This window comes from Salmo trutta, chromosome 20 (assembly GCF_901001165.1).
Source record: "Salmo trutta chromosome 20, fSalTru1.1, whole genome shotgun sequence".
Taxonomy (NCBI): Eukaryota; Metazoa; Chordata; class Actinopteri; order Salmoniformes; family Salmonidae; genus Salmo; species Salmo trutta.
In genome coordinates, this window is record NC_042976.1 from 51,558,058 (window position 1) to 51,577,564 (window position 19,507).

Genomic DNA, 19,507 nt, shown 5'->3' on the forward strand with positions numbered 1-19,507 from the left:
CACGATTAATCCCAGATCTGGTTTTACTTTTAACTCAGTAAATGTTCTGTGACACACTATTACTGGACCTTTAACCCACCGTTTGAGGCTTAATTTTTCATGTCTGTGTTGTGAAGAAAGGTGATTTATTTTATAACGTGTTAGCCATTATCCGAGTCTCTATAATTAACTGTATCTGGATTCACCTCTAGGCCTTTGATTGCCCCTTTTGTGATATGGCAATAAATTATCCCTTCTCAACCCTGAGCCCTTAATAAACAATGTTGATGAATGTCTGACGGGCCAATTTGAAGGCATTCATTTTCATTAGAGACGTCAAGCGGCTCCTGGAATAACACCTGCGGCTAAAGAGAAAGGTTGGGGGGGGGGGGGTCTGGCTGTGTGTGTCCACTTGGTGATGTTGGTGTGTCAATGTCTCATATTCATAGCTTGTCTATTTTACAACTAAAATGCATTTACCGGAAGATTGCCATATACACTTGCACTCAATATTATAAGGGGACGATAGTGTAAATAGGTTTGAGCCAGCAATCCATGTTAAAGTGAGTTTTTCCCCTCGTCATTTCTCTGTCAATACTCCATATTACGTAACGAAATTTGGCACACCGGTTGAGAACTCAATTCCCTAAATGGTCAGCAGATGATGGAGCGATCCGCTTGCTAGTTATCTTCTTGGAAGGATGGGTAGAAATGTTGCATTCTCCCGTAGGGATTTTTTAAGAAGACATTTAAGAAAGAAATTCCACTAAGTTGTCTACAGTGACACTCGAATGTCAGAGAAATATTTAAATATGGTGCTTTCGGAAAGTATTCACACCTCTTTACTTTTTTACATTTTGTTGTTTTACAGCCTGAATTTAAAATTGATTACATTTAGATTGTGTGTCACTGATCTACACACAAAACCCCATAATGTCAAAGTGGATTTTTGTTAGTAGAAAATACTCAAAATTAATAACATATGAAAATCTGAAATGTCTTGAGTCAATAAGTATTCAACCCCTTTGTTATGGCAAGCCTAAATAAGTTCAGGACTACACATTTGCTTAACAAATCACATACTACGCTGCATGGACTCATTCTGTGTTCAATAATAGTGGTTACCATGATTTTTGAATGATTACCCCATCTAAGTACCCCACACATACAATTTTCTGTAAGGTATCTCAATTGAGTAGTGAATTTCAATCACAGATTCAACCACAAAGACCAGGAAGGGAGGAAGGGAGGGAGGAGGATGTCTTCCCTGTAACGCACAGCATTGAGATTGCCTGCAATAACAACAAGCTCAGTCCGATGTGATGCTGTGACACACCGCCCCAGACCATGACAGACTCTCCACCTCCAAATCGATCCTGCTCCAGAGTACAGGCCTCGGTGTAATGCTCATTCCTTCAACGATAAACGCGTATCCGACCATCGCCCCTGGTGAGACAAAACCATGGCTGGTTAGGGAAGAGCACTTTTTGCCAGTCCTTTCTGGTCCAGCGACGGTGGGTTTGTGCCCATAGGCGGCGACGTTGCCGGTGATGTCTGGTGAGGACCTGCCTTACAACAGGCTTACAAGCCCTCAGTCCAGCCTCTCTCAGCCTATTGCGGACAGCCTGAGCACTGATGGAGGGATTGTGCATTCCTGGTTTAACTCGGGCAGTTGTTGTTGCCATCCTGTACCTGTCCCGTAGGTGTGATGTTCAGATGTACCGATCTTGTGCAGGTGTTGTTACACGTGGTCTGCCACTGTGAGGACGATCAGCTGTCCGTCCTGTCTCCCTGTAGTGCTGTCTTAGCGGTCTCACACTACGGACATTGCAATTTATTGCCCTGGCCACATGTGCAGTCCTCATGCCTCTTGCAGCATGCCTAAGGCACGTTCATGCAGATGAGCAGGGACCCTGGGCATCTCTCTTTTGGTGTTTTTCAGAGTCAGTAGAAAGGCCTCTTTAGTACCCTAAGTTTTCATAACTGTGACCTTAATTGCCTACAGTCTGTAAGCTGTTAGTGTCTTAACTACCGTTCCACAGGTGCATGTTCATAAATTGTTTATGGTTCACTGAACAAGCGTGGGAAACAGTGTTTAAACCCTTTACAATGAAGATTGAAGTTATTTGGACTTTTACGAATTATCTTTGAAAGACAGGGTCCTGAAAAGGGGACTTTTCTTTTTTTTGCTGAGTTTATTTCATAAGATCATGAAATATATATCTTCTGAAGTAGTTTGCTAGCTAGCTAACCTGTGTTCAAAGTATAACGTTGTTAGCTAGACACAAGGAGAACGATGCATAGAATGATATGTAGAACAAGGCAACCAAAGTCTATTAGCTAACGAACCTCATTTGGTCTATTTTAACTAACCTAGCTAGCTAGCTAACGCTAACTGCCCAGTGACAGTTTCAACAAACAATGCAACAACTTTTTACCTTAGATAATTCTTACCTAGCTATTTCAGTTTGGACATTCAACGCTGGTACAATAATACAATCTCTTACGACGATGTCCTAACGTTATAGTATGGTATTCACTTTCCTATGCAAAAAACACTCCCCGTTTTCTTCTTCTATGGCAGTCTGCATGCCGCCACCTACTGTACTGGAGTGTGTAGTCAATCACAGCTTACAGACTAAATGAATAAAGAAACAAACATATTAAGAAAAACAATCTCCAACCTAATCCTGTACTACTAAGAAAATAAAAACTTTTAACATACCCTTACCCATCCCCAAATCCCATCCAAGTTCCCCATCCCCGTCAAACTTCAATAACCCAACACATCAATCTTTCTCTCTCTTCCACATACCGGTACTTACATCAACACATGCTTCACTGTTTCATCAACCATATACGCCGTACACAAACCATTCACATGCTTGCCAACCAGATGTAACGATGAGTTCAATGTCCTAGGCCCAACCGAGCAAACACCGCCTCTTCCTTCCTAATCTGACCTTAGAATCTTGGTCCACCGACCTTTCTTTGGAAGGCATTTGAATGCCGGCCCTTGGGCTTGCTTTCCCATATCTTCTGCCACATATCTATCGTAATGGCTCTAATATTACATTTGGCCCCACCTACCTCTCCTGGTCGTACTGTCTGAACTAACTTAACTGTGTATCAGGGTTCCCCAACTAGTAAAATAATAATATTTGAATCTTCATTGTTGGACATAAAATAATGTAAAGGCATATGTGATCGTATCCCAATGTAATCAATTTAGAAATTATTATGTTTTTGTGAAATACTATCTGTTTGGGGTCCTTGCGGTCAATTGGCAATGTACAAAATGTTTATAATTATAAAATGGGTTGTTTTGGATCCTGGATGCTGATTGGATGAGCAGTCTGTGTTGTATTGGCCGTCACTGCGCCTTCGTAAGAAACTGCAATGCGGACTTGGTTGAGACCAACCACGAATTTGCGCTGGCACTTTTCTATGGTTAGCACTGACATGTCGGACCTGGTTAAGATCAGCCTCCAGCTAGATGTCCTTTGGCATTTTTGAGAAACCCAATTGTGTTTCTGATCACAATAACCCCAAAAATGTTTTATGTATATTGTTGTCGGTCGCTGAAAGAAATCACGCACCCTTGCAACTTGTCTCTGACAACGAAGCTATACCAAGTTCATCCTCAGATTTTTCAGGCAGAATTTTGGGTTCATTTTAGGAATTGGTTTGACATATTTGTATTATTAACCACACATTTTCCTGGCCCTCATTGGGTTCAGGGAAACCTGGGGACACGGTTGCTCCTCCTCCTCTGACAATCAGAACCATATTCTATCTTTAGTACCTTGTCTTATACCACTGACCAAGTGTGATAATTTTCTTAACCCCGAGTAAAACAGGCCAAGAGACAGGCATATGCATATAACAACATAATCATGTGGTGGATATTGGTAAGGCTGTAGGGGTTGACACCTGAAATAGACGTGCATCTACATACCAAATTATGTGGTGATACACCAATTAGTTTACAATTTATAAGCATTTATTTGACAGGCCACAACCCTATAAACATTGATTGGTTCAGAGTGACCATCTTGTTCGAGCTACACTCCTGCAAGTGACAGACCATTGAAGATTGACTTCCTTGTCCATAGATGCTGTATACTGTACCACATTTTGTAAAGAATGGCCCTTTAGTTCCAGAGAGGGCAATTTAACTGGTTTATAAAAAATGTGCAGAAAATCCATCATGGGGAAGTTAGGTACAGTGCAATGCAAATGCAAATCTATACATTTGTAAATAATTATTTAGTTCATAAATTCGTTATGTAATTGTAAGACCTTTTTACAATTGGTCTAGTGCAGCGGTTCACAGAGTTTTTTTGCCCACGACCCCATTTTGATATCGGGGCTTCCAAGTGGCGCAGTGGTCTAAGACACTGCATCTCAGTGCCAAAGGCGTCACTACAGACAACCTGGTTCGAATCCAGACTGTATCACAACCGGCCGTGATTGGGAGTCCCATAGGGCGGGGCACAATTGGCCCAGTGTCTTCCGAGTTTGGCCGGTGTACGCCGTCATTGTAAATAAGAATTTGTTCTTAACTGACTTGCCTAGTTAAAGGTTAAATTAAAACAAATATATAATATCTGAATATTCTTGCGAACCCAATAAATTATGTAATTAACAGCCAATGTTTACTGTTTTAATTGGGGTTATGGCAGTCAATTGCAAAACATTGTAACAGTATTTCTGATTGTATTCTCAACTCACCATCATATATTTTTAATGTGGGGCTATGACAGTCAATTGCAAATTAGTCTGACTTAATTAATATTATCTCACTAATGAGATGGGTGTGCTTGATGCATGTCGCATTGGAGCATCTCAAAGTCAGGGGGCGTGGTCGTCAGTGCACACCTCATCTTTCCTGTCTGATCCAACCTGGATCTAAATTTGTTTTCAATGCAAATGAGAGCACTGAATCAGCGTACCATGAGTTTAAATGCTTGGAGGGAGACGGCACAGTATTCCCTTTGAGTCAGGAACCAAAACTTCTCTATAGTGACCCATGAATGAGTTGTCTTCAGTATTCGGTCACGTGACAGCTCGATCAGCTGTTCGATTTCACTTACCGGCATGTCAACTGAGCCAGGATCACAGTCAAATGGATTTAGCTGATTCGGTCACTCATCTGTAGAATGTTTTTGTATTTCCCCTGCATGCTTGCGTTCAGTTTTCCAAATATGTCTGTTACACAGAAAGTCAATATAGTCCATTTTTTTTTACATCCATTGCAAATGACAACAGTTCCTCTCTCAATTTGAAAAATCTTTCCAACACTCCCCCTTGATAACCATCAAGGCTCGGTGTGATTTTAAAAAATAAATAATTGTCAGGCTCTTATCCCGTAAGTCCACATAGTTTTGTGAACTGGTGTGCACAATGTAGTTTACAATCAAAATTACCTGCTGCATATCTCCACACTCAGCACTTTTGCTGCCAGTTGTTCTCGGTGTATCCATTATAGCTCAGTGGGTGTATCATAATATACATCCATATGGCAGAGGGAGACATTCATAACCTGGAGTGCAGAGGCCTGCCCACCGTCCCGTGATAGAGGGAGCACAATCTGTGCAAAAGCCCACCATTCGATCCCATGTAATCTGTTTTTTGTAAATATAGCCACGCAGCACACTGAACCTCCCATGTGCAGTTTCTTGCTCAGGAATCGTGAGACAGAACAATATGTCCTCGTGAATAGCATCCCCCGACATGTAGCGAACAAATGTCAATGCATCTTGGCCCTCACAGCTAACGTCTATTTGGAGAGCATGAGGTGGGGAGTTTTTGAGTTGTTCAGTCAGTTTCCTCTTGATTTTCTAGCTATAGCATCAATTCTTAGTTTCACAGTGTTAACTGACAAAGGTATTGATGTGAGTTTCTGTGCCTCTGCCTCCCTACACATTGTTTTCACCATATCAATTGCGGCCGATAATATGAAAGTCTCTGCAATAGTGTGTGGTTTCATACCGTAGCGGGCTTAGCCGTTCACCATGGGAATGATTCAAGTTCAACGGTCAAGGGCAGGCTTTTCCCACGATCTAAAGGCGCTCTCTGGTTGAATTTTCTGCTGTTAAAAATCTGTACCATTTTGAAAAACGACCACTTTAGGCTGCCATTGATAGCCATGTTGTTTTATGCCATTTCAAATAGGTATAATACAGAGTAATAATGTTTGGTGGCAGGACTTGTTATTATCAGACCTTCTAGAAAATACACCCCTGGAAATGATTACAAAAAACTGTTTTAAGTGAAATATTAGCTTTTGTCTGAAGGCGAAAAGACAGGAAATTCAAAGCCAATTTGACCTATTCACTAACATGGATTTTCCGCATAAGAAGCTTTGACTACTGCTAGAGTACTGTAGCTTTATTGATTTACTGTACTTCAACAACAGATGTACTCACATTGGATGGGTTGATTACGATTCAACCCAATCTAAAACAGCCTAATACATACTCTTAGAGTAGGTTTACCCCATTAATGTACTTAGTAATGTACACGTGTTTTTTCATGTAAGACACACATGCAATCTGCCATCTGGGAATCTGTTCAATGTTCCTAATCTTGATGTATACCCATTGGTTCTTAAAGGGTCAATCAGCAGTTCTATCAACAACAAAGCCGATATCCCACCACTGTTTTGGTATAAAGTTGAAGAATTGGGGGCTTGAGAAACGTAATCACTCTCAAAATGAATCGATAGAGCTATGGATACAAAATGACAATATTTAACAATATTCAGATGGCTGAAGAGTGTTTGTTTAAAATTATATTGTTTGCAAACAAGGCCTAAAATGAACACCTGCCACGTGCCAAATGTGGGACGATTTTGGCATTGGCGAGTAAGATGCCTATTTCACTAGCCAAATTGGCAGGTGGTCAGGGCTGCATAGTGCGAGCATTGCACTTACATTTGTGAATAAAACAGTCAAGTATGATCACATTTATAGATAAATTATTGCTGCAGTAGCTGTTTTCAAAGTATTTATGCCTTTTGTTTCATAGCTGGTAAATAAATCTCACAAAGTCAAAGAGCTATGAATCCTATAGCCTAAAGTAAAAAATGTATGACGCAATCACAGATTGACCCTTTAAATACTATACCTTATAAATGTCTCGAGACATTTTTATAGTCACAGCCGTGTATATCTCTGGAAGACTGAAACAAGAATTTCCCTGTACTTAGCACCAAGTCAAATCAAATTTATTTATATAGCCCTTCTTACATCAGCTGATATCTACATTTTAGTCATTTAGCAGACACACTTATCCAGAGTGACTTACAGTAGTGAATGCATACATTTCATACATTTTTTTTTTTTTTCCTGTGCTGGCCCCCCGTGGGAATCGAACCCACAACCCTGGTGTTGCAAACACCATGCTCTACCAACTGAGCTACAGGGAAGGCTATCTCAAAGTGCTGTACAGAAACCCATCCTAAAACCCCAAACAGCAAGTAATGCAGGTGTAGAAGCACGGTGGCTAGAAAAAACTCCCTAGAAAGGCCAAAACCTAGGAAGAAACCTGGAGAGGAACCAGGCTATGAAGGGTGGCCAGTCCTCTTCTGGCTGTGCCGGGTGGAGATTATAACAGAACATGGCCAAGATGTTCAAATGTTCATAAATGACCAGCATGGTCAAATAATAATAATCACAGTAGCTGTCGAGGGTGCAACAAGTCAGCACCTCAAGTGTAAATGTCAGTTGGCTTTTCATAGCCGGTCATTGAGAGTATCTCTACCACTCCTGCTGTCTCTAGAGAGTTGAAAACAGCAGGTCTAGGACAGGTAGCACGTCCATTGAACAGGTCAGGGTTCCATAGCCGCAGGCAGAACAGTTGAAACTGGAGCAGCAGCACGGGCAGGTGGACTGGGGACAGCAAGGAGTCATCATGTCAGGTAGTCCTGAGGCATGGTCCTAGGGCTCAGGTCCTCCGAGAGAGAGAAAGAAAGAAAGAGAGAAAGAGAGAATTAGAGAGAGCATACTTAAATTCACACAGGACACCGGATAAGACAGGAGAAATACTCCAGATGTAACAGACTGACCCTAGCCCCCCGACACGTAAGCTACTGCAGCATAAATACTGGAGGCTGAGACAGGAGGGGTCAAGAGACACTGTGGCCCCATCCGATGATACCGCTGGACAGGGCCAAACAGGCAGGATATAACCCCACCCACTTTGCCAAAGCACAGCCGCACACCACTAGAGTATAGCCCACAAAGATCTCCGCCACAGCACAACCCAAGGGGGGGGGGGGGGGGGGGCACCAACCCAGACAGGAAGACCACGTCAGTGACTCAACCCACTCAAGTGATGCACCCTCCCAGGGACGGCATCCATCATTCCTTAAATTCTGACCAGTTTCCCAGTCCCTACCGATGAAAAGCATCCCCACAGCATAATGCTGCCACCACCATCCTTCACTGTGGGGATGGTATTCTCGGGGTGATGAGAGGTGTTGGGTTTGCGCCAGACCTGTTTTCCTTGATGGCCAAAAAGCTCAATTTTATTTTCATCTGACCAGAGTACCTTCTTCCATATGTTTGGGGAGTCTCCCACATGCCTTTTGGCGAACACCAAAAGTGTTTGCTTATTTTTTTCTTTAGCAATGGCTTTTTTTCTGGCCACTCTTCTGTAAAGCCCAGCTCTGTGGAGTGTACTCCAATCTCCGCTGTGGAGCTGTTGTTGCCTCTCTGATTTGTTGCCTGGTCCGTGAGTTTTGGTGGGTGGACCTCACTTGGCAGGTTTGTTGTTGCACTATATTCTTTCCATTTTTTAATAATGGATTTGATGGTGCTCCGTGGGATGTTCAGAGTTTATGATATTTTTTTATAACCCAACCCTGATCTGTACTTCTCCACAACTTTGTCCCTGACCTGTTTGGAGAGCTCCTTGGTCTTCATGGTGCTGCTTGCTTGGTGGTGCCCATTGCTTAGTGGTGTTGTAGACTCTGGGGCCTTTCAGAACAAGTGTATATATACTGAGATCATGTGACAAATCATCTGACACTAGATTGCACACAGGTGGACTTTATTTAACTAATTATGTGACTTCTGAAGGTAATTGGTTGCACCAGATCTTATTTGGGAGCTTCATAGCAAAGGGGGTGAATACATATGCACACACTACTTTTCTGTTGTTAATTTTTTTCAATTTATTGAAACAAGTTATTATTTTTTTCACTTCACCAATTTGGACTATTTTGTGTATGCCCATTGTTTTTTTTTTTTACATTACATGAAATCCAAATAAAAATCCATTCAAATTACAGGTTGTAATGCAACAAAATAGGAAAAATGCCAAGGGGGATGAATACTTTTGCAAGGCACTGTAGATGGCAGCATTCGCACAAAACTGAAAGCACAAACCCCCACATTTAACCACGGCAAGGTGACTGGGAATATGGTTCTATACAAACAGTGTAGTTATTCCCTCAGTAAGGCAATCAAACAGGCAAAACGGCTTCAGACAAGAGCTAATATTTCACTTAAAACATTTGATATGACCTTCATTTGATCTTGAGAAAAACAAACAGTTGCTTTCTCCAGTGCTTGAGCTCTCACCAATCTGCCTTTTTATCTCATTGTATTCTCTCCTGTTTTTGTCTGTGCACATTTCAGAAAAGTCTGTATTGAAAGTATTTTTATGTCTTATCAGTAATTTTTGTATATGTAAATTATTTTTCTGTCTTTCATTAATTATAGGAAAAACAAGAAGGGGGCTTTATATTGAACAAAATATAATGTTGGGCCCATGTTTCATGAGCTGAAATAAAAGGTCCCAGAAATTGTCCACACTGTATGCACAAAAAAATATTATTTAGCATACATTTTGTGCCCACATTTTTTTACATCCCGGTTAGTGAGCATTTTTCCTTGGTGAAGATAATCCATCTACCTGACAGGTGTGACATATCACGAAGCTTATTAAACTACATGATCATTACACAGGTGCACCTTGTGCTGGGGATAGTAAAAGGCCACTCTAAAATGTGCAGTTTTGTCACACGACACAATGCCACAGATGTCTCACATTTTGAGGGAGCAGGGCAATTGGCATGCTGACTGCAGGAATGTTCAACAGAGCTGTTGCCAGAGAATTGTGTGTTCATTTATCTACCATAAGCTGCCTCCTACGCCATTTTAGAGAATTTGGCAGTACATCCAACCGGCCTCATAACCACGCCATCCCAGGTCCTCCACATCCGGCTTCTTCACCTGCGGGATCGTCTGAGGAGGGGGTGGGGGGTGTTGAGGAGTATTTATGTTTACATTTATTTATATTAAGCTCTTTTGTGGGGAAAAACTAATTCTGATTGGCTGGGCCTGGCTCCCCCAGTGGGTGGTCCTGGCTCCCAAGTGGGTGGGCCTATGCCCTCCCAGGCCTACCCATGGCTGCACCCTTGCCCAGTCATGTGAAATCCATAGATTAGGGCCTAATGAATTTATTTCAAATGACTGATTTCATTTTTATGAACTATAACTCAGTAAAATCTTTGAAATTGTTGCATGTTGCATTTATATTTTTGTTCAGTATATAGTTGAGATTGTTAAATGTTGATGTTTCAGTTCCAATGTCTTTCTCAAGATCAGTTTCAATGAACAATGCACTTGGCAAACATAAGTAAGCTCTAAAATGAAATATGTATTTAATGTGTTTGTGTTTCTGTGTTTGTCAGTACTGTGACATGGAACAGCCTGGCCATCCCCGACACCCACTGTTCGCCAGACGGGGAGGGCTACCTGTGTCCTTTGGGCTTTAAGTGTATGGACTTGGAAGAACTGGGGCTCAGCAGGCAGGAGCTGGGCTACAGCGGCTTCAACGAGCTCGGTACATACACACACATGCACATGGGTGTACCCCTACACGCACATGCACGCACGCACACAGCATTTTTAGCTTTGTACGTTCAGCTTAGTAACTGCTGTGTGAATAACCAGCTTTGATTTATATTTGTACAACTACCAATTTAGATTAGAAGATGCCAAGGCTGGTATCTGTGTGTTAGAGCTGTGCTACAGCGGCTTCATCAACCTAATATACAGATTACACCTCTGCTGGAACACCTTTGTTGGTTTACATCCCTGCATAAATTAATCAGACCAAAAATTTTGAGGATTATCATGGTGTTTCCCAAAAAGGTGGGTCGGTACCATGTAAATAGAATAGGGATTCTATTTCTTAGCATTTCTATGGACAGTACTGTAGTGGATTGTAGCTGGTCTTTCCTGGGTTATTTTCTCAGAAGCAGAAAAAGCTACAAAATAAAAAATGCTTCTACATGTGCCTTGGTCTGGGGTTCTGGCCATCTTATCACCTGAGCGGAGCCCAAATCCAGTGTCGGATACTCTGAGCAGTGGCTCTAATCTCTAAATAGCTGAAGGATAGAAAGAGAGAGAGGGATGGAGAGATGGGTACAGAGAGAGAGAGAGAGCTTAACAGACCTTGACAGACTGGGCATGCAGGGAAGGCCTGGATTCTTTACTTCTCTATCTGTTCTCTCTTTTTCTCTCTCTATCCTCAGTCTCTCTCGCTCTCTCTTTCCCTCTCTCTATTTCTCCCTCTCTCAATCCCTCTCTTGATTAGTAGTATTTTTTGGAGGAAGAAGTGCATCCCTGTCTACCAGTGTGTTTACTTCACGCATTGTAGTGACCACAAACACACTGCTCTTTGGGTAGTTGAAGCGATTCCCCTCTCTTTCCCTCTCTTCCCCTCTCTTTCTCTCTTTCTGTTTATGTATTACTGACTTGTTTATAGTTTATAAAATGATACCATGTTATTCAATCATGTTGCATAGCCATGCATTGAAGACATGTGTGTTGCATAGCCTTGTTATTATGGCACTTACATAGCCTACATACAGTGCATTCAGAAAGTATTCAGACCTTTTGACTTTTTCCACATTTTGTTAAGTTACAGCCTTATTCTAAAATTGATTCAATTGTGTTTTACTCCTCATCAATCTACACACAATATCCCATAATGACAAAGCAAAAACAAGTTTTTAGAAATTTGTGCAAATGTATTAAAACTATAACAACTGAAATATGACATTTACATAAGTATTCAGACCCTTTACTCAGTACTTTGTTGAAGCACCTTTGGCAGCAATTACAACCTCGAGTCTTCTTGGGTATGACTCTACAAGCTTGGCACACCTGTATTTAGGGAGTTTCTCTCATTCTTCTCTGTAGATCCTCTCTAGCTCTGTCAGGTTGGATGGGGAGTGTCGCTGCCCAGCTATTTTCAGATCTCTCCAGAGATGTTCGATTGGGTTCAAGTCCGGGCTCTGGCTGCGCTACTCAAGAACATTCAGAGACTTGTCCCGAAGCCACCCCTGCCCTGCCTTGGCTTGGCTGTGTGCTTAGGGTCGTTGTCCTGTTGGAAAGTGAGCCTTCGCCCCAGTCTGAGGTCCTGAGCTCTCTGGAGCAGGTTTTCATCAAGGATGTTCCGTTCATCTTTCCCTCGATCCTGACTAGTCTCACAGTCCCTGCCACTGAAAAACATCCCCACAGCATGATGCTGCCACCACCATGCTTCACAGTAGGGATGATGCCAGGTTTCCTCCAGACGTGACGATTGGAATTCAGGCCATTGAGTTCAATTTTGGTTTTATCAGACCAGATCTTTATCAGACCAAACTTGTTTCTCATGGTCTGAGAGGCTTTAGGTGCCTTTTGGCAAAATCCTAGTGGGCCGTCATGTGCCTTTTACTGAGGTGTGGCTTCCGTCTGGCCACTCTACCATAAAGACATGATTGGTGGAGTGCGGCAGAAATGGCTGTCCTGGAAGGTTCGCCCATCTCCACAGAGGAACTCTGGAGCTCTATCAGAGTGACCATCGAGTTCTTGGTCACCTCCCTGACCAAGGAACTTCTCCCCGACTGTTCAGTTTGGCCGGTCGGCCAGCTCTAGGAAGAGTCTTGGTGGTTCCAAACTTCATCCATTTAAGAATGATGGAGGCCACAGAAATGCTTTGTTACCCTTCCCCAGATCTGTACCTCAACACAATCCTGTCCCGGTGCTCTTCGGACAATTCCTTCAACATCATGGCTTAGTTTTTGCTCTGAAATGCACTGTCAACTGTGGGACATGTGTGTGCCATTCCAAATCATGTCCCCAATCAATTGAATTTACCACAGTTGGACTCCAATCAAGTTGTAGAAACATCTCAAAGATGATCAATGGAAACAGGATGCACCTGAGCTCAATTTCAAGTCTCATAGCATAGGGTTTGAATACTTTTGTAAATAAGATATTTCTGTTTTTTATTTTTAGTAAATGTTCAAAAAATTCTAAAAACCTATTTTGGCTTTGTCATTATGGGATATTGTGTGTAGATTGAGGACATTTTTTTTATATAATGCATTTTAGAATAAGGCTGTAACGTAACTAAATGTGGAGAAAGGGCAGGGGTCTGAATACTTTACCAATGCACTGTATCTGTCTGACACCAATGCATGGAGATAATTATGAGCTGTCTGGGTGCGATGGAAGTCTTTGTGCAGTGGGGATGTTTTGATTCACTGAAAATGTAAATGAAAGTTTCTTATTGGACTATTCCCTCTCTGTTTTGGTCTGTTTTCTTTAATTGGTGTCCAATGAACATGACCAAGTTTTTAGACACCGGTTATTACTCCCAATGCTTTCATTACTGTGTTTGAGAAACAATTTTACCAGCCCAGAAGATGTTGACAAGGAACCAAAGAGACCACACACACTTTTGACTTTGTGAATTTAATTCCCATGGGAATTAGGTTTGGAGTTTGGCGTTAGCAAACAATGTATTTCACATTTAACAGCAACACGAGTACAAATGATAGACAACAAATACAGAGAGAGAGTGTGTGTATTTATGTTTGTGTGTGTGTGTGTGATCACTCCCAGTGTGCAGAGATCCTCTGGCCTTCTACCTCCAAGTCCTTGTCTTGACTGCATCAAGAACGTTTGAGATTACAGTTTTAACTGAAGCTGAAGCTACCCTCCTTAACTGTAGTGACATAATGTAATTTTTTTGTTGGTGTGTGTGAGTGACATGGTGACTTATTTCCCGGTACAGTGGCAGCACCCCACAGTAAGCCACATGAGACAAGGAATGCAAGGAGGTTTCATAGAAACATTTGAAAAATGTACGGCCCATTGGACATTCCATTAGATCAGAAGGAAACTATAGACCAGAAAGTGACACTGTCAATATACAGTTTTCATTATTACTGTACATGCTTACATGTCAACATAAACAGACCAATGTAAAGGTCTAATTCAGTGATTGCGTAATGTTCATTAAACAAGGCCACCGTATCTACTGTGAAATGTTCTGATTTACTACAACTAAGCGCTGGAAATGAGTGTAAGATAAGGTTGGATGGTGGAATGTATCTGTCGGTTTAAATTGTATGTCCCTATGTAATTATACAGTTAAAAAACAACCTTCAAGCTTCTCTATTAGGAATGCTAGGAAGTCATGTATAAGTATCATCTCCAAGTAATCTCTTTCATACAAATGACAAGGGAATCTCAAGGTATTGTGTTTGGGGTGAAAGGGAGGATCTGAAGGAGACTTTTTAATTGGTTACACAAAGGCCTTTGTATAACGCAAATAGTTGATTTAAACATGTGCGTGTAGTAATACATGTAGCTCAACATGGGACCACCTAACTTTCTTTCTCTCACTCTCTCATCTCTGAGCCTATCTCCACTCTCTTGCTCTTTTTCTCTCACTCTTTCTTTCTCGCTCCCTCTCCCCTCTCAATTAAATACATTTTAATAGAAAAATACTTTATTATGCATTACAGAATTACTCTTATTGCCAAAACAACTCAAAGGGTCATAAGAGACTGAATCTTTCTTCAGATTTGGCAAGCAATTTTACAACTACAAATTGAATCAACTATTTGATCTCACTCTCTACCTCTCTCCAGGTACCAGTATCTTCACCGTGTACGAGGCAGCCTCTCAGGAGGGCTGGGTGTTCCTTATGTACAGAGCCATCGACAGTTTCCCTCGCTGGCGCTCCTACTTCTACTTCATCACGCTCATCTTTTTCCTCGCCTGGCTTGTCAAGGTACAAGAGACAGATTTACCTGGCTTGCTACGATCCAGTCCCTTTTGACTGGGCAGATACAGTTATACTCCCTATCATCCTATGGAAGTATACCGTTTGTCTGGTAAAAGAGAATGGACCGTAGCAGGCCAGATAAAAGTGTCACTCGTATCTTGTGTGAGGAGACTCTTCTCCTGTGTGGTCCTGTTTGGAACAGTTGGTAAGAGCATGGCGTTAGCAACGCCAAGGTCATGGGTTTCATTTCCCGCTGGACCACCTACAAAAACATATGCACTCACTGTTATTAGACACTTTGTATAGAAGTGTCTGGTAAATTGCATATACAGGTCAAAGTATTTGGACAGTGACACATTTTTGGTTGTTTTGGCTCTGAGGTTAAAGTCATTTGAGGGTATTTTCATCCATATCGGGTGAACAGTTTAAAAATCAGAGCACTTTTGTACATATTCCCCCCATTTTAAGGAACCAAAAGTATTTGGACAAATTCACTTATGTGTATTAAAGGTCCCCTATTCCTAACACACAATGACTACATCAAGTTTGTGAATACAATCTTGTCAATGTTTTGTTTGTGTTTCAGATTATTTTGTGCCCAATAGAAATTAATGGTAAATAATGTATTTTTTCATTTTGGATTCACTTTTATTGTAAATAAGAATATCATATTTGTCTAAATACTTCTACATGCTACAATGGTTATGGATAATCATGAATGCATCGTGAATAAGGATGAGTGAGGCACAAATATCATACCCCCAAGACATTCTAACCTCTCACCATTACAATAACGGGAGGTTAGCATTTTATATCATACCCCCAAGACATTCTAACCTCTCACCATTACAATAACAGGGGAGGTTAGCATTTTATATCATAACCCCAAGACATTCTAACCTCTCACCATTACCAATAACAGGGGAGGTTAGCATTTTATATCATACCCCCAAGACATTCTAACCTCTCACCATTACAATAACAGGGGAGGTTAGCATTTTATATCATACCCCCAAGACATTCTAACCTCTCACCATTACCAATAACAGGGGAGGTTAGCATTTTATATCATACCCCCAAGACATTCTAACCTCTCACCATTACCAATAACAGGGGAGGTTAGCATTTTATATCATACCCCCAAGACATGCTAACCTCTCACCATTACCAATAATAGGGGAGGTTAGCATTTTATATCATACCACCAAGACATGCTAACCTCTCACCATTACCAATAACAGGGGAGGTTAGCATTTTCTGGGGGGTATGATATTTATGTCTCTGTAACGTCATAGTCATTGTATCATTTCAGATCCAAAGTGCCAAAGTACAGAGCCAAAACAACAAAAATGTGTCACTGTCCAAATACTTTTGGACCTCACTGTATCTTTCTGAATTTGATCTCTTTTGTCAGGTGTGTGGTACAGTAGATTCCTCGAGTCTAGACAAATACATTCACACCTGTGTCGTTTGCTCACTTCCATTCCCTCAAGAGTTAGATGGAGATGTAGTTATTAGACAAGTGAACTGTCAAGGAGAAACAGGTCATAGTGATACATTAAGGTTCTGTCTAATTCTATGAGACAGGTAAAGTAGAGCTACTCTACCTGCCTAGTTAGATGTTACCTATTGCTCCTCTTTAGTGAGAATATCAGTGTACTTTCTAATTGGACTAATGACTAAGAGCAAGACCAGCTCAGAGACCTGAAGAAACGGTCTTGTTTTCGTTCGTTATGATCTTCTCTCTCATCTCTTCCCCTCTTCATTGTTTGCTCGCTGTCTCTATATCACTCTTTCTCTCTCACTGTCTCCTTCACCTTTTCTCTTTCTATTTATCTCTCTCCCTTCCCTTTATCCCCCTGTGTATCTCCTCATTTCTTTCCACCTCTCCCCTCCCCCCTCCCTCTCTCTCTGTCTCCGTCTCTCTTTCTCTCTCTCAGAATGTTTTCATTGCGGTCATCATTGAAACGTTTGCTGAGATCAGAGTTCAGTTCCAGCAGATGTGGGGGTCCCGAAGCAGCACCACCTCTACTGCTACCACACAGGTACTGTTACACACACACACACACACACACACACACACACACACACACACACACACACAGACACACTTCAATCAGAGCCACATTAGAGTATTTATTTATAAAGCCATAACACTTTTGTCAAATTATCAAATAACATCACAGGTAGGTGACTTCCGGTTGTTCAGAGTAAGACTTGCTCACTGGGTTGAGCAAACAAAGCCAGGGCAGAAACATTGCTATGGCAGGTTTGATTAAATCTGCTCCTCCAGTCTCAATGTAACTGGTTCATCCGCCCACTCTTCATTGGTATCCCAGCTGCCTGAACAATATCATGGCGAGGAGAGAGGACATTTTCTATTTCCCTTTCTCTCCTGGCATATTGAAATAAGGGCATCGCAATCAGATTTAATTCAGCAAATGCACTGTCCTACCCTCTGGGGTTCAGTGCATATGCCCAGTGTTTGAAAATGCATATTTAATGTGAAAATGGCCTTTCTCTCATCCATACTATTTTTATGACTCAAATATAATGATGATTAGTTATGCAAATGAACAGGTTTAGGGCGGCATGTCAGACATCATATGGAGCGATGGAAGAGGCAGGAATGGCATTATACACACACGCATACACACACGCATGCAAACACACATACGTATACACACACACACTTTCAAAAAAACAGAATTAATTTGCTGCTTTGTAGAGATTTCTACTTTCGTTAACTTTTAACATTGCTTTGGGAAAGGGACTGTATTTTATTTATAATATGTGGTGCATGGAGAAAATCGTCCCTTTCTGAAATTAAAATGCATGACCCTCCCTTAACACTTGATCCGCTAAAGCAGTCTTTTTTTTTTTACGCTGCCATTTTTGTTACGTCATTCCCCCTCCGTCCTTGACTTTTACTAAATACGTCTATATAACACGCTGTAGGTGTTAGAATCTTAATATCACAAACAGAACTGGAGTTCTGTCAGGACCTGTAGGAGGGCATGACATTTTTTGGAATGGTTTTCACCCATTGCCCCTCCTTCTCCCAACAGTAGGGCCTGCTTTGCTCCTTCTTCCGACAGTTGAAAGTGCAGAGCCCAGCTGATAATCATCCAGCTAATTGCCTTGAAACTGAACCTAAACTATACCGAATCTAATTTCACACATATAACAGATGACATAAATGAAGTAAAGTATTATGGGGGAGAATGGGTGAGTTGATGAGCGAGGGGAAGCGAACGATGCATAATTATGTCATCACCAATTGTGAAGTAAGAACAGAGAGGGCCATACTATTGTATTCATCCATTCTAATCATAATCTTAAAATGGTATGTACCCTATATCAGTCCATGCTCTCTGTTGGTAGAGCATGGTGTTTGCAACGCCAGCATGGTGTGTGCAATGCCAGGGTTGTGGGTTCGATTCCCACGGGGGGCCAGTACAAAAAATGTATGAAGTGTATGCATTCACTACTGTAAGTCGCTCTGGATAAGAGCGTCTGCTAAATGACTAAAATGTGGAAATGGAGAAATGTCACCATGGACAAGTTATACACCTCACTGTCTTTGGGAACAAGTTTCTTGCAAAGAAAACAAGTCTATGAACAATGTGAGATGGGAGATGGTTCCCTCTGTGCAAAATAAGGAACCTGCACAGCCGTTGTACTCCACAAAGAAGAATGACAAGACAATGGGGACTCAATAAAGGGAACACAATTAAGAGAAAACCGGAGACTAATTTGCACTACAACCAAACAAAGTTATGTCTAAGTGAGTCACGCAAGTGAAAGTTACGAAAACAGCTAAATGAAATCCAACTGATGCCATTGCGTGACGATGCACACAATATAAGCACAAGATGACAATCATTTACTATTTGACTGCTGTCATATCGACACTTATATTCATTATAATACCATTATAAATGCAAATCATAACATTAACACAACCAAATGATTATTTCTGCGGTAGCATATATGAATTACACTGTTAGAACGTTGCATTCAGAATGACTACTCATTAGCTTGAAGGAGGTCCATCGAGGCCCAGCGGTTTTAGTTTTAAGCAAAATATTTTGTTCACACGACACTCCCTAAACGCTTGGGAAAAAAACAAGTGACCCTCTCTCTACCAGAATAATGATAAAAACATAAAGTAGATAGCAGGGAACATGCCTACAGTTTGATCTCGCTCCTAGGACAGACCAGAGCCTTAGATTTGTAATTTGGCTAACTGTTTTTCACCTCGAGGCATTATGTGTCAGCATTCTGATTATGATAGCGCACAGATTATGATAGCGCACCGTGGGCTTGGTGCGGGGAACAGGAACGGGCCAGACAGGACTGTGAACACGCACTGGTGACCTGAAGCGTGGAGCCGGTTTAGCCACTCGTCCTGGCTGGATGCCCATCCTAGCACGGCATGTGC

At 41.6% G+C, this 19,507-nt stretch overlaps 1 protein-coding gene across 7 annotated transcripts in view; it reads left to right on the plus strand.

The window, feature by feature from the left end:
• nalcn (sodium leak channel, non-selective) overlaps positions 1 to 19,507 on the plus strand; it is a 336,159-nt gene that overhangs the window by 63,823 nt on the left and 252,829 nt on the right. For all 7 annotated transcript variants that reach the window (XM_029703654.1, XM_029703656.1, XM_029703658.1 and 4 more), the window contains 3 exons: positions 10,685 to 10,836; positions 14,927 to 15,069; positions 17,004 to 17,108. In XM_029703654.1, the coding sequence (XP_029559514.1) occupies positions 10,685 to 10,836; positions 14,927 to 15,069; positions 17,004 to 17,108 (400 nt within the window). The remainder of the gene's footprint in view (positions 1 to 10,684; positions 10,837 to 14,926; positions 15,070 to 17,003; positions 17,109 to 19,507) is intronic.